This window comes from Vigna unguiculata, chromosome 8, assembly GCF_004118075.2.
Source record: "Vigna unguiculata cultivar IT97K-499-35 chromosome 8, ASM411807v1, whole genome shotgun sequence".
In the NCBI taxonomy this organism is placed as follows: domain Eukaryota; kingdom Viridiplantae; phylum Streptophyta; class Magnoliopsida; order Fabales; family Fabaceae; genus Vigna; species Vigna unguiculata.
In genome coordinates this window covers 33,489,098-33,515,282 of record NC_040286.1, presented here as the reverse complement: position 1 = coordinate 33,515,282, position 26,185 = coordinate 33,489,098, and the positions used below count along the sequence as shown (strand labels likewise).

The window sequence follows — 26,185 nt, the reverse complement described above, 5'->3', positions numbered from 1 at the left end:
CAACGGATTTGAAGTCGTCCAAGGGATTTTACAATTTGTTGCCAAAATTTATTGGCGACCATTTTACCGACGAATTTTTGACCTTGATAAACTCGATTTACTAACAGATTTTTACTTCTATTGACAGATTGTATCCATATGTAATACACGATTTTCTTGTAGTACGTTTTTGGATGTTTCTTCACTATCTAACTCCACGCTTTCACCTGCACTAATGTTTATATATTTCTAAAATATCAACCTTATCATCCATAAAAATGATTTTCTTCCTATGTTTTCATAAAATCCATACGAGTGTTAAGCACATACATCTCCAAACTATAGTTTGTTTGTTATTCAACTCAATTGATCTAAACTAATAGAAACGTTACTTCAAAAAATTATGATATACACTACAAATTTCAACCTAATTATTGTAAAAATGTCACATATGTGCTATTTTACAACTCAAAAAAAATATGATTTATGATTTGTTTGTTACCATACACATATCACATATATTATCCCCTATTTGTACTCCTCCTATTATTCAAATTATCCTTTGAAGCTACTTTATTTTGTAAAACCATCCAAGCCAAGTGTTAAGATGAAGGTAGCACTTTTACCTCCCTAAACCTATAATGTAAGTCAAAATCCATCTTATAGTATTTCATTTTACATGTTTTTATAAACTAACTTAACATGTAAATTTCCATTCTTCCCCATTTCATACTTGTGTGTCCTACCTTTCCTTATCTATAGTTACATTTTCAATTTTTTGTTTCAAAGTTGCACCTGAGGGAACTCTTGTTCAAACCAGTCCCTTCACCATTTTAGACTTCATTCCTATAAGTTGTTATTCTATCTTCTTAGTTTTTCAATTGTTGTCTTCTTCTTTTTTTGAAACAACATATAATCTTGGACAGACTTCCATAAGTGGTTCATTTTTTGTCCACCTATCCATGAAAATCTAATTTTACTCCTTGTTCCTATGCTCCAAGTAATATTTTCCTTAAATTGAACCAATAACCATTTCCCTTTCCTTGGTTGATTACATAATATCTCTCCACCACTAAGATTCAAATATGATATTAGCATGTCATTTAAGTCTCTCTTTGTTCCATATTTAAGTTTTATCACCTCTTTTCACAAAACTTCTTTTTCCATTCATAACCTCCCTCTCCATTTTTTGATAAAATTTTATTAAATAATTTTAAGTCTCTAATCCTAATCCTCCACGCTCTTTTTGATTTTTCACGCATTACCCATTTCACCTACATTTAGTGTCACTCCCCCAAAGAGAGCTCCAATGTATATTTCTAACCATCTTACCTACAATCATTAGCATTTTAATGAAAGATAGGTAAAATAAGAGTAATGCAATTAATACTAATTTTTATCAAGCATATTCTTCCTGTAAAGGTTAAATGTTCTCATTTCCCTTTAGTCAACCTCTTTTTTCACTTACTTAATTATATCTTTCAAAATTGTGCCTTTTAGGAATGCTCCATATTTCCAAACCAAGATATCTAAATGGGATCTACATAATATTGCAATTTAACATTTCAGAATAACATGACATTCTTCACAACTCTTATACCACCTATTTTGTTTTTGAAAAAGTTAACCTTAAGTTCATAAACAAGTTCAAAAGATTTAGGGATGGATTTAATATCATAATATTTGTTGTTTTTACCTCGCACAAAAAAATATTGTATCGTCTGAAAATTATAGCATGTTTACCTCAATTTGTTTACTATTAACTTTAACTCCTTCTAACAATTTTCTCTGGTCGTTTGTTTGACCATTGCTCCTAAACCTTCAAATAGAATTAAAAAATAATGAGTCTAAAGGATTACCATGTCTAAAACCTTTGATGGTATGAATTCTTTAGTTGGATTACAATTGACTAAAGACTTAAATAAACGTTTATTCTAAACAACTTTTTACCCAATTAACCAATTTTATAGAGAAAAACACACATTTTTTTTTTATCATGTATACCAATGGTTTTCATTTAAGTGAATCATACACTTCCTCATAATCTATTTTGAATATTGTTCATATCTTCTTCTTTCTTTTTATATCCTTTATTGTTGGTTGCCAAAACATTATTGAATAACTCTCTGCCATGTAGCTTGTGTTTGGTCCATGATGTTAAACAATACCATTTTTAGGCTTTTTTTTGAAAGGACTTTGGATATTATCTTAGACATACAACCAATTAATGTACAGGTCTATATTTGTCCAACTCCTGAAGTAGGAGTGATTTATACATTTAATAATTTAATATTTAATGACAATTAAAATATTATATCTAAAAATTTGAAATTCAATAAGATTGAATTGTTTTATACAAAATTAAAAATACTAAATAAATTATAATAAAAATAATTCAAATTTGATATATTTAGACTTTAAAAATATTGTAATTTTTCATATAATATTAGGCTATCAGACATAAACATAAATTAGAATTGAGTATATTTTGAGTTTTCACATTAAAAAAATATTGCAGGATAATATCACGAGTATAAGAAATTTATAGTTGTATTAAAAACAATAAGTACTTAGCAAAAAGTGAACTACATTTTAGGAGTATAGAACTATTAATAGAAAGTAGAAAATTAAATAGTTTCCCATAAGAAAAGAGCTCCGTATATTCTATAACAAGATGAGAGTTGAAAATCAATATCCAAAGTCTAAGATTTAAAAAGGGCAAATATAAACTTCTATTTTTAAAGTTGTGATCATCTTTGCTTCGTAAAGTGCAAATCATCAATCATTATGCTCTATTTTTTTTCCAGAAATTTCCATTTTAATATAAATTGTTATGTAATGAGTGGGAAAAAGAAAATCACTTTCCTTCTGTAGCGAAACCTTGTCTTGATCCCTTGTATTGTTCAATGTGAGAACCCCCTCTGCCACCACTTCACCAGAAACAAAACCTACTCCCTCTCTCTAATACCCTCTTCTTCCCCTACTCTTTCTCTGCCTTCTCTCTACCAAACTCACCTAAAGAATTTCTGCAGTAGGTCTAATCCTCTTCCCTATTGCAGAATTTAGGGCTGAAGCAAGATCAGAACCACTTCCTCAAGCTGAGTCTTCCTTTCCTGCGCGTAAGTCAACTTGTATTTCCCCCACCTATTCTGATTTCGAATTCTAAGTAATTCCAGCCTTCTGGGTTGTGGTAGAATCTGTTCTCACCAATTACAATTGTAATTCAGTGCCTTAGGTTGGAGTTTGAGGTATTCTCCTTGGTTGAAGAGTCAATTCTAGCGGAAATTCCAAAGGTAAGGGGAGTTAGCTAACTTTTGCTCAAACCATTTAGAATCTGTCTTGATAAGTCTGAATTGCATGCTTAAGTATTGAATTGATGATTGAATTGCGTGATTACTATGTGTTGCTGAGTTTGTGATGAATCTGGACTCTTGCATGTAAGAACAGGCTTGAAAACTGGTATTTTCGCTTGGGCGAGTGGCTCTCGCCTGAGCGAAACTATCAGAGAAATCATCCTTGTTCATGCACGAAGTCTCGCCTAGGCGAGCTAGAGTCGCTTAAGCGAGAGCTGTTCTCGTCTAAGCGAGCCAGCCTAGCCTGAGCGAGAGTTCGCCCAGGTTTTTAATTTTTGCTAGTGTTAGAGTCTCGCCTAAGCGAGATTGACTCGCCTGAGCGAGAAGGCCTCTTGCCTAGGCTGGATTTTCTAGCTTGGGCGAGGGCCACTATAGTGGATAGCTTGAAGTTCTGTGTTTTAATGAGTGAAGTGATAAGAAGTATTGTAATTATGTGCAATTACTCTCCTGTATGCTTGAAATATTGTTATGAATATAGTGAGAACAGAATAATTGATGATTGTGAAGGATGAGAAGTTGTGTATGTAATGGAGTTTCAAGGGAAATTCATAAGAGCTTGTTAGTGTGTGTAAAGACATGAGGAATCCATATTGGATGGAATCCTGAAATTCCAATAATCATTCATGCTCATGTAGAGTAGAATGGATTATGTCGTGAGGAGTAGCAGGAGGTCCTAGTCGTTGGACTCGATAGAGCCTTAGATGCGAAGGGGACTTACCCTGTGAGAGGTTGGGTGATAATCCCTTGTGTCTAAATTCTCCAGAGTTTGGGAACCTTCACAGGTGCAAGCCACCAAGAGCTCCAATGTCGCTTACACAATCTAGATATCGAGTCTAGAATTTTATGTATAATTGCAATATGTTTGTGATTGATGTTTTCAATATGAATTGTACGTTTTTCTCTCAAATCTCAGTTTGCTCACCCTTATCGTTCATGTCTGTTTTTCTTTATGTTTTCTCCTTGCTATGATCACCTACTGTTGGTGTGAGCAGGGCCGAGTCCAGATGATGATGTCCCTCTCTCTAGCAGGAGCTGAGTGATCGTTGAGTAGTTCCGTGGTAGTGCTCATGGATTAGATACCATGTAGTTTTAAGATGTTTTAGTTTATGTTTGAGTACCTATGTTCTTCACTAGAAATTTATAGGATATGTTTTTGGATGACTGTATCAGCTGTATCATCTATATTGCTGCTCTCTTTACTATCTGCTCTGCTTAATCATAATATAATGTTTTATTTGATAGTGTGAAAAACTATTAAATGAGATGTTACATTCAAAAGACACATTTTGTGATTATTGTTCTGTTAGAGTTAAAACAAGTTTTAGCATTTTGTTGACAAAGGGATAAGAATTTGATTTGCTATCACCTAGGCCCATTTTCCTCCATCTTTCCCCCTTTTATTTTCTTATTCATTTCACAGAAGGTAACATAACATAAATATGCCATGAATGCATGATATAAGACTATTGCTTTCTGTAACCCCACAATAATGGACCGCACCCTCAAAATAATATAAAATAACCCACGCTTCCAACATCACTGCCGCTGCATAGGAAGAAAAGAGAAAATACGAAAAAAAAAACAATTCCGAAATCCATATTTCATATGTTTCGGAAAAAAAAATTCTGTTTTTGAAAATAATGATTTTGAAAAATCTGTTCCAGAATGTATTTCATTCATTCTGAAAATTTTAATCCGAAAATATTTTTCTAGAATTTCTATTTCATAAATTTGATTCGGAAAATTTTGTTATGAAAATTTCGTGTCAAAAATATTATTCCAAAATTAAAAAAGAAAAAATTTCCAACAAATTTTCATAATATTTATTTTAAAAGTCACTTTTCAGATAGTAAAACGGTCATTTTGAAAATTTTGATGAAAGACGAAAATTGTGGGGTGAAAGAAGTAAAAGCCATGTTATTATTGCTAACGCTTATTGATTAAGGATGCATGCTGTCTGGGCCTTTGGTTAGAGCCCAATACTTTCTAGGGTTTCTTGTAGGCTATAAATTGCTGCATCATTAAGAAGCTTTGTCTTCTTAGTCCTCTGTTACTTCTCAGCAGCAATCGGCTAGGGTTCGGATTTGAAGAAGGGTTCAGAGTTTGTTCAGCATGAGGGCCAAGGTAGTTTGATTTCTACGCTGTTGATTATTGTTGATTATTCCGTTTCCTTTTTTTCTATTCTGTTTCTATTAGGTGGTTCTGCTCTGATTGCGATCTCTTATCTTCTTTTTTTAGTGGAAGAAGAAGCGTATGAGGAGATTGAAGAGGAAGCGCCGAAAGATGAGACAGAGATCCAAGTAGTGCGATAATCCTAGTTCGTTTCTGTTGAATTTTACAGTTTGTTATGTTCTGGAAACCCAGTAGGTAGTGTTACTGGTTTCTTCTTTTTGTATTCTGATACATTTTGTTGGCTTTAATTAGTGATGTTTGCTTTTGTGTTATTAGCTCAAAACGTTGTGCGAATCAACAGAATTTCTTATTTGCATCTTTGATTTTTTTTCTTATTGCTATTTTGTTCACCCTTAACTTTTTAGGGTGGTTATAATTTTTGATTATTTCTACTTTTTTTTGGATTTAATTAATTGACCTTTCTATTAGAGTGGCTTACTGGCTTACTCCAATGTTAGGTAAAGTTTTAATAGTGCAATAGTTATAACTATTGCGAAAATTTGAAATGCTTGATTTAGGTCATTTTTCTATATCTCCTCGTACTTTTTTGCATTTTTCTTTCAGTTTATAAAATGTCTGTTGGACTTTATCTGTCATTTTATCTATGTTTATAAACATACTTTAAAAGACATGACTGAATGCGTTATATGTAGATTGATATGTAGATTCAAATCAACTGATAGCAAGTTTGGATTTTTTGCAATCTTTGTGAGTAATTAAGGAATTAAGGCAAAATATAGAGTTTTGAAGTTATCATAGGATAGGTAGGTTCTGAAGTGTATTCGTTGATTGTAATACAAAAAGGTTGTTTATAATAAAAAAAGGGACGGGGCCTAAATAAATTTAAATTAAACTTTGTCTAACAGTGAAACAAAACAAAACAAACATTTGATAGTAGAAATAAAGTGGAATCAATCTGTGTATCCTGTATAACTATTGCGAAAGTTAATGATTTCATTTTTCAAAAGCATTTGATTTTCCTTTCTCTTGCGTACATATCTTTGTATTCAATTTTCTATTTTTGTAATTTTAAAATTGACAATTACTTTCGTATGAAATTTATTTTTTAAATGACTATTTTTTGTAAATTCAATATTTCTTACATTTGATTTTATTAAAAAAATTAACTACCTATTTAAATTTACTCTTATAATTATAATTTATATTATATATAAATATATTCGTAATAAAACATATTTTTAATTTACGTTTTTTTCTTTTAAAAACTAACGGATATATTTTCATATTTTTTTATAAACTATTTTAACAATTATTTTTTAATTCTTAATTTATTTTTATATTCATTTTACCCTAATTTTAATATATATATATATATATATAATTACTCTATATATTAATATAATAATATTATGTATTATCATTTATTAATATAATATTATAAATATTTAAAATAAATGTCTAAGGCATGTATTCATTAGTTATATTCAATTGTGTTTTACTTTTTAAAATTCTTCTGGACTACACAATATTTTTTTAAAATATTATTTTTAATTAACTACTGTCACATTTTTAAAACTGATCTTTTATTTATAATTATATATCTACAATTAATAATATATTATTTATTTCATTATTTTATCTTGTATGTTTATGTAAATTTATATTTTTTTTAATTCATTACTGTAACAGTTTTTAAGTGTTAGTGTTTATCTAAAAAGGAAACGAATTAAACCTTAAACTTGTGTCTACACATTAAAGTTAATTACTAGTGTGTTTTCAAAAGTTTTCTGCTCAAAAGAATCATTTTATTTTTTATACTGAAACTAAACTTAATTATTTTTACTTCTTTTATGACAATTGAACACATTGGTAATTATTTATCTTTTTTTAAGCTTTCAAAAAGTTTCTTTGAAAAATTAATGTTATTAGAAATAAATTAGAGTGCCATTTTGGAAACTATTATTCAGTTTTAGTTTTTTCTGTTTATAAAATAAATTAAATTGATTGGTATTTTATTTGGTGAGTTTTAAAACAGTGTGCTGTCTAAACAATTTATATTTAATCTATTAGAAACATATTGAAATAAATAATTTATTTTTGGTGCAATGTGATATACTTCACCACTTAATAGTTTTAATAATAAATCAATGAAATCCAAAAAATTATCACAATCACAACATCCAAAAAGGGTGATTCAATGTATTAATATCGTCACATCCTTTTACGCACATATTCATAATATGTATAAATATCATAACCTTAAATATATATATATATATATATATATATATATATATATATATTTAATTTTACTTTCTTAATTACTTTTTTTAAAATTTAAATAATTATATATAATAATAATTTTTTTTATTTTTATCATTTTTATAACTATTTTTTCAATTTCAACTAAATACTTATAATAATCTATATATATATATATATATATATATATATGATATATCTCTTTTTTTTTAATTTTACTTTCTTAATTACTATTTTTAAAATTTAAATAATTATTCATAATAATTTTTTTATTTTATCATTTTGATAGCTATTTCAATTAATTACACTTATAATAATCCATAATTATATATAAAAAAATAAATATTTTTTTGTGTCCTGTTTTTTCAATTTTACCCTTCAAATTACTGTTTTTTAGTTTTAAATAATTATTCAAAATACTTCTTTTTTTCAGTATATTATCATTTCAGTAATTTTCTAAATTCAAATAATTACTCCTTATATAAAAATTATTTATTGTTCTATGATCTTAGTAACTACTTCAAATTTAAATAAATACTCATAATAAAAATTTATTTATATAATATTAGTTGTTATGTTTTTTATTTCAATAATTAAAATTTATTTTATCTATAACTATATTGATGACTATGTATCTATGGTTATATACACATATTTTATTTTTCAATTTTATCTTTTAAATTACCACTTTAAAATTTAAATAATTTATAAATATTTAAAAAATTACGCTAGTGTATATACTTTACAATTTATTATTATTATCGTTATTATTTATAATTATATTATTATTATCTTAAAATGTATTATAAACTTTAAAACAATTTATTAATATCCTATTATTCTTATTTTATAATTTTTTATTAATATTTTATTAGCAATAATAATTATGTTTATTTCATTAATTTTATTAATTATATTTATTTTATTTCAAAATTGATTCTAATAATTATTTATATGAAAATAAATTAACAGTAATAGTTAATTATTTAAAAATGTAATATATATATATATATATATATATATATATATATATTAAAATATGACATAATTTATCCACTTTTGAAATACTCCATCTCTATTATATAAAATTATATAATAGTAGGTTAATTCTCTATTTATAATATCGACTATGTCATAATTTAATATATTTTAATACACTTTTTTGCCAATCCTAATTGTTAGGTGAAGAAAGATTCACATAAAAAAAATTATCTCATTTTTTATTTTTAATTATTTTTTATTTATTGAATTATGTATTTTTTATTCCTTTTTTATTCAACTTTAAAAATTCATGTCAAAAAATAAATGATAAAAATTAAAGAATGAAAGTAAAAAAAATAGAAGTCGTATTATATTTACAATGTCTTGGAATGCTTCAATATAACCATTGGATGCTTGAAAATAACCAATTAGCGGTAGGATATTATGCTACATTAATAGACCATGTGTTTAGTGGAATAGTCATGAATTTTGATACCAACACAATGTAGTATGATCGAGCCTATCACGATGTTGACAGAGAGCAAGCGCTCGTGTCCATTGCCATTGTGCTCATCAAACTAAGGATAATGATATTTTGATTACTAAATTTTGACAACTTTCTCTGTATCATCTGTTAAGTGATTTTAAAAAATAAAAAATGAAAATTTACTTAGAACATGACACCTAAGATTGTAAGAGAAAATTGTCAAAATTTAGTAATCAGAAGATAATTTTTCTAAAAAAAACATAACAAACTTAACCCGTAATATACTGCAAAATAGAATCTAAAATGAATACACAATTTACAATTTTAAAAAATAACGTGTAACAATAACTAAGAAAGTTCTCATAGAAACTTTCCCACCTTTACCAAAGTATCATATTGTTATTGATAGAAAAATTGGATAAAAAAGTGAATAACATGTTAATGTATTATTCATAATGGTTAACGGGTGAATTTCAAGCAATTTGACTATGTATATAAGAATTATGTAATGTTAGATGATGAAATGGTTAACCAAGACCTGAAATCTAGAAATGTGTGTTAAATGTGGTGCTCCATAAAGGATGACCAGGGAGATTTGTATGAATAAAATTGCAAATGTAGACACAACTAATCAAGCAAATTATTTCTCAGAAAATAAGGCATGATAAATTTTACAATACATATGTTTTTTTTGCGTTATCCTTTCTTGAGAAAAGGCTTCAAAATTTATCTTAATAATAATTCAAAACATCTTAAACACAAAATACATCACTCAAAAGATCCACTTTTTAAAAAGTATAAAGTTTATTGCTTCATAGTTATAATTTTTTTTTATAAAATTCAAATTAAAAGTTAAAATGTTGCACCTAAATGAAAAAAAACAAATACTAAAAGAACAATGATATGATGATTTCCTATTTTAGACTCTCGTTCTTATACCTAAATGAAAAAGAACAAATATTAAAAGAACAATAATATTAATTATTGATTAGTATATCAATATTGTTTCTTTTAAAAGAATTCATGTCTAAGCAGTGTGGATAAAGATTATATGCACGATGTAGTATAGAGTCTTTGATGAGTTGACAAGAAAAAATAGAAGAAAGTATCAATGGTTCTAAAATGGAATGTTTATACAAATCATTTTGTAATCTTAGAAATTAGATCTTAATTAACTCCTATCAGATCTAATTAATTCGAAAATACTTAAGATTAGATGCTAAATATAAGAATGTTTTAGATCTAATGCGGATGAAGGTAAAGATTTCGATTGCACAAACTATTAACATAATTCCTAACCTCATCAGCAATCATGCGCTGCATCATCTGCATAAAACAATCGTGATCCGAAGCCCGGGTATTATTATTATTATTATTATTATTATTCACTCTAACCTCCTCTCTCACTCTTTCCTCTTCCTCTTCCACTTCTCCCTCTGATTTCTCATCAAACGGAAAAAGACTCAACGGAATCGCAATTCGCTCCTCCTCTCTCTCTTCCTCCGCACGCTGTTTCTTGACAGGGTAGTCCCACCCGAACGGAGAGGCGCGTTTAGTGTTTGGTGATGCCGACGACGACTGCTCCACCGTGCCACGGCGCCGGAGGGTGGAGTTCCAGTGATTCTTGATGGCGTTATCGGTGCGGCCAGGAAGGAGGCGCGAGATGGTAGCCCATTTGTTTCCGTGAATAGCGTGCGCCTTGATGATGATCTCGTCCTCCGCCGACGTGAAGGGACGGTGCTGCACCTCTGGACTCAGCTGGTTGCACCATCGCAACCGGCAGGACTTGCCAGAGCGGCCGGGAATGCCGCTGCTGATGAGGGACCAATTCCGCGCGCCGTGTTCGTTCACCAATTTTAATAGCGTCGCATCTTCTTGAGGACTCCACGAGCCCTTCACTCGATCGTTGCCAACGCCCGTCATCATGCCTCTCACCTGTTGCGCGGAGATGTCAAACAAAAAACTTGTGAGTGTTGTTGTTATTATTACTTATTGTTAATATTTGGCTGCTTTCTGTTTTTCTGTTTATATCATGAGCAAATACATATAAAAATTTATTTAAGAAGAAATTTAAAACTTAAAGAGTATAACCGTTCTTTTAACATGTTGTATTGGGAAGGTTTTAGTTGCAGCGTGTGATTGTTAATGTTTGTTACTTTTGGGTGGTTTCAGTTTCGGTCTAGGTTGGTGGGGAAAGTTTACAGGTAGGTTTTTAACTTCTTGAGTAATTGATGGGGTTATGAAGAGGGTGGGTTGCGAGAATGTTAATTAATTAATTAATTAATTAATATGAAGGAAGTTATAACTTCCACTTTGTCTAACGGATTCTGATAACATCTTACCTATAAATTCTAGCGCATAATTTTTGACCCGTTTATTTGTTTAATGGCGTTGTTTTCACATTGTAACGTAGCACATTCGTTTTATTTTCTAAAATGTGTTGTTTTCCATTTTAGTTAAAAAAAAATGATGAGTGTGACAGTTAAGAAGAAGCATAAATGTTATATTGACTTTATTATTATTATTAGAATTAATTATTATTTATTAATAAACGATAGATTGGGCAACTAACTAATTGATGAGAAGTCAAAATGAAGGTGAAGGTGTAACGGACATCGGTTATATTTATTTATTTATTTAAGAATAGTTGGTTGAAAGATGGGATGGATTTGGGAAGAAGGGAATTGCATGAAGGGAAGGTTTTGCAACTGTAAGTTGTTTGTGCAGTTAGACATGCATATGGTCCATACATCATTTCCACCCTCTCTTCCTTTAAATAGCTGCTTCCATTTTGCAGGTCTAAAATAAATTTAGTTACATATTTTTTGTATACAAATATAAAACAATTTATTTAATATATATATATATATATATATATATATATATATATAAATAATAAATTACTTATGTAGCTTACAAATAATAAATAATTTTTAAATTAGTAAAATAATAAATCTTTTATTTATAAATGTTATTAGTTCATAGAGGGGTTAATATTGTAGTATAGTTTGTCATGAATATTAAGATTTCGTTAAGAAAAACATTTAAACTTAAGACATATAACGACCATTCTTTGAATCGTCTTTTAACACGGATTGACGGATCGGGAAGGTTTGTTGTTGTAACCTTTGTCTTTTGTTTAAAGGTTAGGTTTTTAACTTCTTGGTAATTGGTGGGTTTATGAAAAGTGTGGAACAGGAGAATGTTAATTAATTAAATAATGGATTAAACAATGATTCTAATTTTTTTTTTAATTTGGTCATGTTTAATAAAATCTCAATTCTTTTTTCAATTTTATTTAATTTGTTTTATTTTTTATAATGATATTTAAATTATTAATAAGATCACATGTCAGTTTGTAATTTTTTTTTTATTTTCTTAAATTATGTTTTAAAAAAATTTTAGTATATTTTATTTTTTTTAATTTAAAAAAAGTTGTTCATATGTCAAGTTGACACTGTTATCCCAAGATGTGTTTGGAATGGGAGAGGAGACTTGAAGTGGGTGGGTGAATTTGAGAGGATGAAGAGTGAATTGTGGTATTGTTTTGATTAAAAGAAAGATTGTGTGATTTGAGATAAAAGTTTGTGTATGTATGATGTGATGGATATTATAAATTAAAAAATAGTTTAATTGATAAAATTAGATAATTACTATTTTACCCTTGAAGATAAATATGATATAAATTTAAATATAAATAGTAAAAATTATATTAAAATAAATTTGAAATTGTTATTTAAAAATACAATTTATTATTATTATTACATTATTTATATTATATATATAATAAAATAAAAAAAATGATTATATGATATATACTAATTTTGCTTGTTCTCTTTAAATTCTCATTCTTTTATTTAAACAGGTTTCTCAGTTCCTTGCTATATTTTTCCACTCATTGAATATTGATTGTTTTCTTTCTCTCCATGAAATTGCATACATCCGATCCATAGTGAAAAGAAAAGGCCAAAACTATAAAAATGGAAGTGATGAACTCTCATCTCTCAATTATGCGCAGATAGAAACATAGTAGTCTCCTTCGTATCCATCAATGCAAATCTGTTTCAATTCCTTGTAAAAAACACTTCAGATTCGTTCAATCACTCGTTCACCCTTCCTCTCACATAGTAGAACAGCTAAAGCAAACAAAGGTTAAGTGTCATGTTACAAATCAATATCAATAGCATGTGTCAGACCGAATGTTCAAGCGTGTCAACCTGGGTCAAAGGTCAAGACAAGTCGACTTGTTTGAAGGTTATAATGGATCGGCCTCGATGGAAGGTGGGGAGACCAACTAGCTTGTGTTGAAGGTCAAAACGAGTGGCTCAGGTCAAAGGTCGAGACAATCAAACCTAGGTCATCTTAGACCAAAGTTTGAGACTGGCTGGCCTAGGCCAATGGACAAGATTGGTCAGCCTGAGCCAAAGGTCGAGACAGGCGGGCCGAGGCCAAAGGTTGCTATTGGTTAGCTTGGGTTTAAGGTTAAGACGGGCCAAACAGGGGTCAAAGTCCAAATGGGTCGACATGTGCTAAAGTTCGAGAAGGGGGGACCCTGACTGAAAGTAGAGACAAGTCAATCCAAGTCGAATGTCAAGACGGACCAACTCGGACCGAAGGTTGCGACGAGTCGATCCAGGCCAAAAGTCAAGATGACTTTCACTAGGTTGTAGGTTGAGATGGCCTGCCTCGGGCCGAAGTTCAAGATGGCTTGCCTCAAGCCAAAGGTCGAGATAGTTTGTCCCGAGTCGCCTAGTGTCAAAAGTCGAGATAAGCTAGTCCAGGTCGAAAATCAAGATCTAAGTAAGTAAGAATACATATTAGAGCACTTTATTGTGTCTAGTAATGACATCGTTGTTTGAACTTCTTAAGTCACCTGCTGCTTCTTGAAAATTGGTTAAATGATTTATTTGTTTTTGTTACTTGTACTTCAAACATGACATATTTCTTTATCACAGTTTTTGTTTTTTAGTAGTATAGCTCATATATGTTTGGAAATAGTAAGATCTTTAGCACAAGAACGCAAGAAGAGGGGTTGATCTATATCATCTTGACTTGGTTCTGATTTCTCTATTTTTTAAGAAAATCGAGTGTGGTTCTTTTTCTACCCGTATCGAATAGAACATGCTTATACAATTTCTTTTATGAAAACCTACTTTATTTAAATAGGAAAAATCATATGGTTGATTTTTAAATAAATAAAATCACTAAATCTTTCCATTTATAAATGTTATAAATTCGTAAAGATGTTAATATTGTAGCATAGTTTGTTCCATAAAATAGTTAAATTCTGTAACCATTAGGGATGGCAACGGGGCGGGGCGGGTACGGGTATCATGATCCGGATCCCCATCCCCATAATAAAAATTCATCCCCATCCCCATCCCCATCCCCAACGGGTATACAACTTTTGACCCATCCCCATCCCCACCGGGTAACGGGTATTTTCTTATACCCATACCCATACCCATTTTTTTATTGTTCCATATATCAATTAAATATTTTTTATAAAAAAAATTTAAAAATCACATGATACTATCAAAATATTCAATATTAAAATAACATACTCTTTTTGATTTTCATGATGTCAAATATTAAGAAAAATATTATAATAGTATAAATCTCAAATTAAAGTATCAAATAACAACTAAATAAAATTCAAATAATTATATAAAAGCTAAAAAATTACACATTACTAAAATTTTATAATAACCAAAATATTTATTAATTTTACAAATGATCAGTGGTTTCATTTGCATTCGATCCACCTACACATAGAAAAAAAATGAAAAATTAGATATGATATAATAATTGAAATTGAAAATTTTAATTACTAGAATATAATGTACCTTCTTCATCAGATTCATTTTCACTCATGAGAACATCTTTTCCTTTTAATTTTTTAACACCTACAAACACCAAATGTAGAATATTAGATGAGAATTCACAAAAAATACTAACAAAAAATATTAATAAATTTGAGTAACTTACCTAGATGGTTTGAGTTCCATATCCAACTTCTTGTACACATCAAAGCCTCTATAGTAATATGATGAAGTCGACTACGGTGAGAAGTTAATATCTGACCACCAGTACTAAAAGCAGATTCAGAAGCTACAGTTGTTATTGGAATAGCTAAAACATCCCTTGCAATTGCTTGAAGGGTTGGAAACTTTAACCCATTTGTTTTCCACCATGATAGGATATCAAATTCTTGTGTAACCGGCAAATTATCTTCTTCCAAGTAATAATCCAACTCTGTTTTCATAACTGTAGTTCTAGATTTTTTCTTTTTTGCCATAAACTCTAAAAATTCATTCGCATCATTATCAACATCCTTTCCCAACTCCAATGATGTAGCTCTATAAGAAGAAGTTTCATTCTTTTTTGATTGATATTCCAAAACCAAATCATAGCACATTTGACGAATCCTACTAAGTTTCAGATCAAAATCATTACCATACAATTTATAAAAATAATATTCTAACACGTCCATCTTGTACCTTGGATCTAAAACTGAAGCAATTGCCAATATATCATGAATAACACTCCAGTAACTTTCAAATTTCTTTAACATTTGTATTGCCATATTTTGAATGGTTATCTCAGGAGATTTAACCCAATCATTTATTGCAATCTTGATCTCACAAATCTTTGGGAAAAAGATGTTGGCAGTTGGGTATTTGGAGCCAGAAATGATTTCTGTGATGTCATTAAATAATTTTAGCCTTCGACAAACATCCTTTGCAAATTCCCACTGCATATCAGTTGGCAAAGAAGTGTATTGAGCTTCACGTTGCTTTAACCTAAAAAACACATCCTTATAACATATGGCAATATCAAGCATCTTGTAAGTAGAATTCCATCTAGTTGGGCAATCCAAACTTAACTTTTTAGTGAAAGAAATTCGCAATTGTCTAGCTGTTTCCTCAAATTTTTCCATTCTTTTAGGAGTTGCTGTCCAATATGCTACACTTTCTCGAATTTTTTCCACCCCTTCTTTTAGGACGGCTAACCCTTCTTTCACAATCAAATTAAGGATATGTGTTGAACAACGCATATGAAGCAAAGACCCTTTCTTAATGAGTGTGTCCAACTTCAACTTATCCTTAATTTTTTCAATCATGCTATCATTTGTGCTGTAGTTGTCTAAAGTGATAGTAGACAATTTTGTATCAATATTCCAATCGAACAAACAATTAACTAATACATTGCAAAGTCGATCAGCTGTGTGAGGTGCGGGAACATAAATGAACCTATAAATTAAGCAATATTTTGTAAGACATATAATCTTTCTAGAGGTGCATAAAAAAAATTACTGGAAAATTTATAAATTAAAAAAGGTGTACCTCAAAATTATATTTTGCAATGTCCAATTGTCATCAATATAGTGAGCTGTGATAGACATATACCCTTTCTTTTGATTGCTTGCAGTCCACATATCCGATGTAATTGCTATTCTTCCTTTATTTGTATCTATCAACTTCATAACAACTTGTTTTTCATGTTCATAGATGCCGAGTATCTCTTTCTTTATCGTATTTCGTGAAGGAAGTTGAAATAATGGTTGAATTGTTGTCACGAATCTAATAAAACCAATATGGTCCACTATTGACAATGGATATTCATGCAATATAATCATTGTTGCAAGTTCCCTCTTGGCATTTTCTTCATTATAAGCTCCACAAGCCAATTCCTTTTTGCCACTTGAAATCTTAGAAAAAAGTGTTTTTTGTCCCCCTTTTCCTTTTGCTAAAGCCTTCTTTTGAATACATATGTTTGTATGATGGTGCAAGTGCTTTGTTCCATTCTTTGTTTCTCCACCAAGCAGTTTCTTGCAATAGTTACATTTAGCTTTGTATTTTCCATCAACTTTTATCTTTTCAAAGTGTTCCCACACAACACTTTTCAATTTCCCTTTCTCAGGCTCTACTTGTGTTGTTGAATGTATTTCATCATGAACTTCTGAAGGTGTTTGCGTAGATGGATTCAATGGAGATTGACTGTCATTATTGGAACTTTGAAAGGGAGTTGGTTGTTGTGAACACTGTGGTGGACTTGGTACCTGCAAATCTTGATCTCCTGTGCTCATTTTCTCTAGAAACCAACATACGTAACAAAAAATATATATATATTTTTATAGATATATATTTATTTTAAGTATATATTATATTATATTATATAATAATATAAATATAATAATATATATTATATTATTATGTATATATATTATATGTATATGCGTAGATATTTTATGCTTTTATATATATATATATATATATATATATATATATATATATATATATATATATATATATATATATATATATATATATATATATATATATTTCTTTCTTTTAAATTTTTATAAATTTGTAATGTTATAAATTTGTTTATAAAAGATCTCACTAGTTAAATGATTAATTTGTTTTATACGTATATATTATATATATTATATTATATTATTATGTATATATATTATATGTATATTATATTATATTATATTATATTATATTATATTACATGTATATGTGTAAATATATATATATATATATATAAAAGTATATTTTATTTATATGTATATATACTATATTATATTATATTATATTATATTATATTATATTATATTATATTATATTATATGTGTAAATATATTATTTATTTATATATATTTTTTAGATTATTTAATAAATTATAAATAGTTTAGTAATTTAAGCGGGGACGGGTATTTGGGCGGGTATATATATATCCCCATCCCCAGTTGAAAATTTCGGGTATTACCCATACCCATACCCATACCCAGTCAAAGCGGGGATTCCCCGTCAAAACGGGGACGGGTTCGGGTGATACCCACGGGCACGGGTTTATTTGCCATCTCTAGTAACCATTTAAATTACAGTTATATATTAGTTTGTTCCGTAATATTATATATTAAATAATATCAAAGTCATTAAAAATAACCATAATTAAATTTATTATGTTACTTTATTAAAAATATATCTATTTCATGCATATTTAAAGTATATTTCTTTAATAAATTATTCTTACGTCTCTAATGTAAATTAATTTGTAGTTTTTAATACGATCATAACTCATTCAAGAAAACTATTTTAAGATCTTAACATTCATGATTATCACACATTAACACATATAAGTCATAACAGGATACAACTTTGATCCATGGAAGATCCAATGAGAATTTGTTCTTCGATCTTTGTTCTTCAACCTCCTTTTTCCAATTTATCTTTTTGCCTTTCTTTCCCCTTTCTCATTCTCTTTCTTAGTGACTTACTATGAAAGAACTTTATGGCCAAAGACAAAACTCTAATCCCCTTTTATAAACTAACGTTCATCAAGTTGAATTTGACTTTATTTTATTTTATTATAACTTCTCACAATAACCAATAGGTCATTATATGTTATTAAATTACATTAGGGTCCATCCTAATATTTTAAATGAATAACATAATATAATTAATTTGTCAATTAATTCTAACATTCTGCCACTCGACCTATATGTCAACATTTAATACATAAACATATATCTCCCATTCAACTCATATATAACATTTAATACATAAATATAATGATATAATGTGCATACCTTACGCAAACTAATTCCATCATTATTCATAATCAAAGATACAAAAATAAAAAGAGTCATGGCGGTTGCACATGATTCGGTCTACACGTTCCATCCCATGTACCATTGTATCACCTTTTTCTCCTTCATACAACTTTACAATGAAAAATTCATAATGGGTTCAAACATAATATAATTTCAATGACAATAACATACTTTGTTTTCTTCTTCATAATTTTCATGGATAAACATAAAGAAGAAAACACATATTTTAGAAACGTATACATCAAAGAGCTTAGAGTGTCACATAAAAAGTAATAACATTAACATTCAACATTCACTAGTAGACATAATGTGCATATTCTTTACATGACCAACAAACAATTACCATAACCATTTTGTCAAAGGGTCAACAATTATAACATCAGTGCTAATATGTTCTATTGACACTCTACATTTTTTGAACTTCTTCTTTAACGGGAAAGTATTTCAATTTCATATGCTTAGCATCTTTTCAATACTTGTTAAAGATGGTTGCGGAATTATCATAATAAATTCTCATTAATTTGGCAATATTATCGACTACTACAAGTTCTGAAATAAAATTTCGTAACTGATTATCCTCAACTGTGACCTTAAAGCATGTCACAAATTCAACTTTCATAATGGATGCAACAATGACAGACTTCTTTGTACTTTTTCATGAAATCTAAATTGACTTCCAATATTAGTTACCAATGTTTTAGATACTTATTATTTTTTATTCTATATTAGTATGTAATTATCAAAATTTTAGTAATCATATTTATATAATTTAAGTTTAAACTCATTACGTAATCATTATTTAAGTACTCACATCCTTAAACAATGTCATTATACCTTCTGAATTATAATGTTCTTATACTAATATCGTGCTAATAAGTCATAAACGTCCACAAATACAATGTGTATCCTACTCCACCTTTAAAATCAAGTAAATGGTCAAGAATAGAATGTGGGACATGTGATTTTTCATGTATATTTTCCTCATTATTTCTTTTCATTTTTGTTTAAGACATATAGAGTACGTTTTTTTTTTTTTGTCTTTAAACTCCTCGAGGTGTTTTTATCTTTTCAACATAGAAATACGCATTGTAAGAATTTTAAGACATATGGATCACCCATACATATTGATGATAGATGTGTTGGCAATAATTACATAGCTCAAACACTTCAGTAATTAATAAAATGTTCAATTAATTTAAAATAAATTGATATCTATTTTATATTTTTATTATAATATTTTTAATTTCTATCAATTAATTTATATAACCTTTTCAATTTATATAATTTTAAATATAATTTTTTCTTATAAATTTAAATTAATATAATAAATATATTATATTTAGAAAAAAAAAACCGTATCTTGCACGGATCCAAATCCTACTTTAATTTATAAGTATTACATATACTAATTTTTTAATTTTAAAATAAATTATCCCAACAAAATTTCTTATGAAATGACTCTTTTACAGTAAGAGCTTATGAACTTTATGCTCAGAAAACATTAAAGAGAAAAAGCACACTGCAACAGTGCATTACCCTTTTCACCTTATAAATCATTTTCAATGGAAAATTTAGTGTACGTTGCTTTTGTGAAACAGTGCTCTAATTAAGGGTGTGGTCCTCATGTACAACGCTATCACTGCTGATTGCTGCATCTCATAAATCATCTCTGCTTCTGCATACAAAGAAGCAGAGCATAAAGGGTCCCATTAATCAACACCTTGCACTACAATCACCATTACTCAACTACACGTGTTAATCCTTCAATCGTTTCAAACAAATCACATGCACTGTGATTTAAGAATAAAACAGTGCTGCAAATCTCATCTTAACTAATAATATAACCAAAATACTATATATTTTTCAGAGATGAGTCAATGTTTTAAGTTGAAACAGACTCAGATTAAATTTCAAGATGCTGTGTAAGTTTATATCAGCAATTAGATTTGTGTGGCCATCTTGGTTTCACCCAAAGATATATTCTTTTTCCAATGGTAATGCATTTTTCTTCTTTTTATTTTCGTGTTGACCTTGGAAAACCCATGTTTGTTTCTAATTTGAAAGTAACATAGCAAATGTTTTTCTGATATAAATCTATGACCACAGACTAATTCTGTTGATGTGTTATTCCTGGGTTTTTACAGAACTAGTAAGGGTCTTTGCATATGCTTAACCAGTTTCTTATCCTATTCTGGTGTAACTATCTTTGATTGTGTGAAACAAATACATTATATATATATATATATATATATATATATATATATATATATATATATATATATATATATATATATATATATATATATATATGTTTATACTTATTAAATTATGGATTAAGAATTATTATCAAAGCATAGAACATCAGTCAAAATTTATTCTAATACTCATCTTATAAATAAGTTTTGTTTAAAGATGATTTAGGATAAAATATTTTGTTGAACTGTAAAACGAAATTAAGACTTGGGTTTCCATATATTATATCTTGTTGCAGATAAGCAATTGTTGAAAAATGAAACAACAATTTCATCTACTACTGACAGAACCTTCCTAAGAATAAAAAAATGAAAAAGAAAAGTGCAGAGATGAATTATGGGTGTACGTAATGCGAAGGGAAGAAGAACCTCTGCCTCTTACTTCTAGTGGGACAATTAGTGGCCACAGATAACGAAGCAATTTTGTTGACAGCAGATTTAAGTGAGTGTTTGAGAGTGGTGAGGCAAACACTGTTGTCATCACTGTCCTTTGAGCAAAGAACCAATATGCTTTTGATTCTGCCACCAACACTAGCTATGTCAGCCTTAACTGCTGTGAGTCTCAACCCTTTCAGAACTTGGATGAGCTCAGGAAACACTTCAGGTCGATCATCACAGCACACAGAAGCTTTGATTATGATCTTCTCCTTCCATATCTTCACTTTTCTGAAGCTTTCATCTTCAGCTTCGTGGAACTCAATTGTTACTTCATCGGTTTCTGTTGGAACAGTTATGGCTTTGCTCACACACATGGCTTTTCGCTTTAGATCTTTCACATGCTCTACCACACTCCCTAGTAATGCTGCTTTGTCCATCTGCACCACCACCCACACAATTTTTTTTTATTTTTTTTTTCCTGTTATAGCTTCTTTCTGTTAAAGATAGGGATGCTAGTGGAAGTAAAATCTATGGCCTATCACACAACCTAGTAAAAGCTATTTCATGCTATGATTCTCTCTTACTTTCTTTTCTCTTCTAAAGATTGGAAGCTAGTGAAATTGAAATCTGCATGACCTGTCACACAACCTAGTAAAGCTATTCATGGAATTGAAAGTGACTTTGCTATCTGAAATACACATCGAAATGCCACAAATTCACAGTGGATGGAATCTGGTACTTCAAACTAAAATATTAAAATTCATCTGAAAGATTGAATTTTTCGTCCAAATATTCTTTTTATATAGATAAACCTCAAGATCAAACTCTCTCATCATATATTCAATTATCTACCAATCATATGGTACGTCAAATCTGATTTAATTTGGCTTAATGATACCCTATACCTCCTAGAGTAGGAAATTCTAGTTCCACTTTCTTGCTTGTTGTTGAAAAGAATATGCAAACTTTTATGTAATTTGAAGATACAGCAAAGAAACTGAATAGAAAACCAGTAGAAAATTCAAATTTGAGAAACTGTGGCACATAGCAAAAGAGACTCATGATGATTTTTGTTTATTTTTTGTTCTTTTTACCTTATCAGACATGGGAATGAGTTTTCTGAGAGTTGCAAGCTGTGCATTGATCCTGTCTCGGCGTCTTTTCTCTGCTTGGCTGTGACTCTTTGAAGCACTTGCAACTCTATCTTTATCTTCTGCAATGGTTGCAGGCCACAAAGGGAAATCACTAAACTGAAGAGATGGAGGGTCAGAAGAAGCAAGAGGGAGTGAAAAAGGAGATAATTGATCACTGTTTGGTGCAGAGTTGCAGTGAGGCATGTTGGTGGGAAGAGGCCACCCAGAATAGTGGTAACTTTCCATATGCACAATAATCAGAGACCATTCTAAGGCCTGTGTCTGGTTTTGTGAGCCTTTTATTTCGCATTATTCATTCACACTGTTTGCTTAATGGACGATCTTCTTCTTATCTTTATGGTGATTGGTGTGATATGCAATGACCTTTAATGGGGTCAGATGAAAATAGTTTTTGGCCGTATGCGCCTGTCACTTCACCAGCAAAATTTTTTTCTCTCTAATAAATCTCACTACACTTTGTGAAGAAGAATCTCTCGAGTCTGAGAAGAGGAAAAAGGATGAGCCAAAATAAAAAGCAAGAGGGTGGCATGGCCCAACAAACAGGCTTATCTTAATGAGTATCCGTGCTGACTAAGAATTTGAAGCAGAAATGAAATAGTATTGCCACTGTGGAAATCACTGTGTTAAACTCTGGAATCGCTTGACCTAGTAACAGTGACTGATGTATGTAGTGGTGCAAGAACAGTATCTTATTCTTCTATGTGTGTGTATAGCCATCGAGTTTTTTTGTCTCCTCTCATTGTAATTATAACCATTTGGGCTCTCTTTCTGAATTATTCTCCTCATCCTAGTTTTTTTACTGTCAAATATTCATCTTTTCTATAATTTTAAATCTTCTTAGCAAATTGATGTTTTCTTTTGACAGATGAAGATGCTATGATCCCATTTCTAGCCATATATTAAAGAACAAAATTATCTGCTAATCATCTTAATGATTCTTGTACTTATCTTGAAATTTTAACCCTTTGACTGGGACATACCCTACAAACAAAATGCAGAATCATTGGTTTAATTTCAGGAGTGATAGGTTATACTTGATTAAGGGCTGAACTTGGTTAAGTTTGATCACAGATTTTACGGTACTATGATATAGTGTCCGAACCAAGGTTTTGGTCCTTGGCATGATGAGGAAGATGAAAAAGGTGGGTGAAGGAGAACATTTTTGTACACAAAAAAGAACGCAAGATTTTCTCGTACAATTAGACAAATGTCTGATGTAAGAACAGTGATAAAACGGATTGTCCATTGAGCTTAAGACAGCTTGTGGACCTGTTTTACCTCTCACTCAATTATTTTTTGTGATTAAAAACTGACAGAATGAATGAAGAAACACTGTCATGCTAATTCATAGGGTGTCAATGATATGTTGAAACAGTTTGCATAAACTGATCTTCAGAATTACCGTACGAACACATAAATGATAGTAGTATTGCTTAATCATAGGTATTCAATTAGGATTTAAATCACAAGAAATCTCTCCTGAATGAAAATGGATTTCTAGCAAAAAGGAAAAAAATTAAATAAAAGGGACCGAAGATTCATAATAGACAATATTAATAAGACATGATTTTAATTTATATAACAGAAATTTGACATTATTACCAACTCTTAAAATTTGAAGACAATAAATTTATTAGTTTAAATGTCCGGTTATCAAATTAATCATTAAGTATGATATTACTTATAGATCTTTTCGAATATATTCATGAAAGATAATACTAATAAAACATAAGTCCAATATTACATAAAAAATTAAGGCTTAAATATCTTTTTGGTCTTTATTGTTGTACTGTTTGTTGCGGTCCTCATTTTGACAGAATATTTAAAATTGTCTTCATTTTTACCGAATGTTTAAAATGGTCCTCATTTTCGCAATTCGTGTTTTATTTAGTCGTTTTCTGTAACGTTATTTAAATCATTAACGGAACATTGTACCACACCTGTACAGTACATGTAACACACCCTAATACAAATTGTGCCACATGTACAATACTTCGTTAATAATTTAAACGGCGTTACAAAAAAGGACCAAATAAAACACGAATTGCGAAAATGAGGACCATTTTAAACATTAGGTAAAAATGAGAACCATTTTAAACATTATGTCAAAATGAGGACCATCCGCAACAAATACTACGAAAATGAAGAACAAAAAGATATTTGAGCCAAAAATTAATATTACTTTTAATCCTAAATTTTAAATCAATAAATTTATAATTTTCTTTCTTATATATTATTCAATCTTTTTCGTATTTATGAAACTTAAACTTACCAACAAAAACAAAAACAAGTAGAGTTGTCTCTTTGTGCATGCATCAACAAAAAGGGTAAATTACTTAAAGAAAAATGATTTTTTTTATTATTAAATTTTAACAATTTCATCTTATAAACTAATGTGATATTTTTTGAGTGATTTTTTTTTTATATTCTAAAATTTTTTAAAAAATATTATAAAAAAATACTATATCATATTATTAGAAAAAATTATAAAAATTTAACGGTAAAAATATTACCCTGCTTGCTTAAATTCTTTGAATATAGTGATTGAAAAGTGGAAGTTGAAAGCATGGCACTGAGTAAAAGCGGCTTGTTTTGTACACTTTAATGGGTCTTTGATTGAAAAGGTCACATAGTGTGTCTCCAGCACAAGCTAGCAAACAAAGGAAGCTTCAATTACAGTGATTGGAGGGTCCCATTTTCCTTCACAATTTGTAACTCATAATAAAGCACCTTAAAGACTGATTCGACTACTTATCCAACCACTCACTTTGCTACCTCAATTTTCCTTCTTTCTTTTCTTCCCCCTCACTCACCCCATCTTATGTTATCTCATCCAAATTTTCGGCTTTTGGGTCCCATCATCTCTAAACATATCTCCAATATTTATATGTATCATAGCAAGAGTGAGGGTGTCACGATGAAAATGTGGGAAACCAAAATCATCATAGTTAGATGCTACTTTCTTAAGAAATAGTAAAGTCGGAACGAGAATAATAAAAGAAAGAAAGATAGATAAATTTAATTTTTTTTCGTTAACAAAATACTAATAAATAATAAATATTGTAAATTTATACAAATAAAAAAAATGACAGGTCCTTGTTTGTGTGAAGCAATGGAATGATGAGAAATTAAGGTTGGAAGGGTAATTATTAGTGGATAATAGAAAGATAAGGTGCAATCATGGATTCGTGGATTCGCATTAAATGCATGCCTCAATGGAGAGTAATTATTAGTAGACGACGGCATAAAAATAAATGGGAAAGGCAGAGACACATTGGATGCACCTGAAAAAGATCCAAATAATTATGTAATTGCAAATCATAGCTGAGAAAATCGTTTCATTCTACTTTATCATCAAATCCCATATATGTCATTCAAGTCCCAGTTTTTGTTGTACTTTAACTTTTTTTCTTCTTTTTGAGTCATTCCTCAGTCACATAATATTACTCTTACATGTTTTCAAATGATTTAGGATAAAGAAGGATACGATATGTTTAAAAAATAATAAATAAATTTGTATATTACAAGTAAACCCTAAATTTAATTTAATGTTATAAAATTAATTTGTAAAACGAGATTTA

At 29.4% G+C, this 26,185-nt stretch overlaps 2 protein-coding genes and 2 long non-coding RNA genes across 5 annotated transcripts; 2 read left to right on the top strand and 2 right to left on the bottom strand.

Moving 5' to 3' along the window:
- The first annotated feature begins 2,859 nt into the window (after positions 1-2,859).
- On the top strand, positions 2,860-4,519 carry LOC114193269. Its single transcript, XR_003606245.1, has 3 exons — positions 2,860-3,098; positions 3,207-3,272; positions 4,325-4,519. It is a non-coding gene; the product is annotated as an uncharacterized LOC114193269 (long non-coding RNA).
- Positions 4,520-5,328: 809 nt separating this feature from the next.
- Positions 5,329-5,827, top strand: LOC114193806. Its single transcript, XR_003606305.1, has 2 exons — positions 5,329-5,456; positions 5,571-5,827. It is a non-coding gene; the product is annotated as an uncharacterized LOC114193806 (long non-coding RNA).
- Positions 5,828-10,370: 4,543 nt separating this feature from the next.
- Positions 10,371-11,399, bottom strand: LOC114193016 (transcription factor MYB73-like). Its single transcript, XM_028082703.1, has one exon. It carries the CDS (start codon positions 11,119-11,121, stop codon positions 10,438-10,440), a length of 684 nt encoding a protein of 227 aa, XP_027938504.1. The 5' UTR covers positions 11,122-11,399; the 3' UTR covers positions 10,371-10,437.
- An 8,905-nt stretch (positions 11,400-20,304) lies between these two features.
- LOC114193914 (transcription factor bHLH51-like) lies at positions 20,305-23,253 on the bottom strand. Of its 2 annotated transcripts, XM_028083900.1 has the most exons (3): positions 22,545-23,253; positions 21,455-21,887; positions 20,305-20,495 (listed from the first exon to the last, which is right to left on the bottom strand). In XM_028083900.1, the coding sequence occupies exons 1-3, from the start codon at positions 22,827-22,829 to the stop codon at positions 20,392-20,394; spliced, it is 822 nt and encodes a 273-aa protein (XP_027939701.1). In that variant the 5' UTR covers positions 22,830-23,253; the 3' UTR covers positions 20,305-20,391. The 2 variants fall into 2 exon arrangements, with proteins under 2 accessions (XP_027939701.1, XP_027939703.1); XM_028083902.1 differs by lacking the exon at positions 20,305-20,495 and having other exon boundaries at positions 21,264-21,887; positions 22,545-22,999.
- Between the last annotated feature and the right edge of the window lie 2,932 nt (positions 23,254-26,185).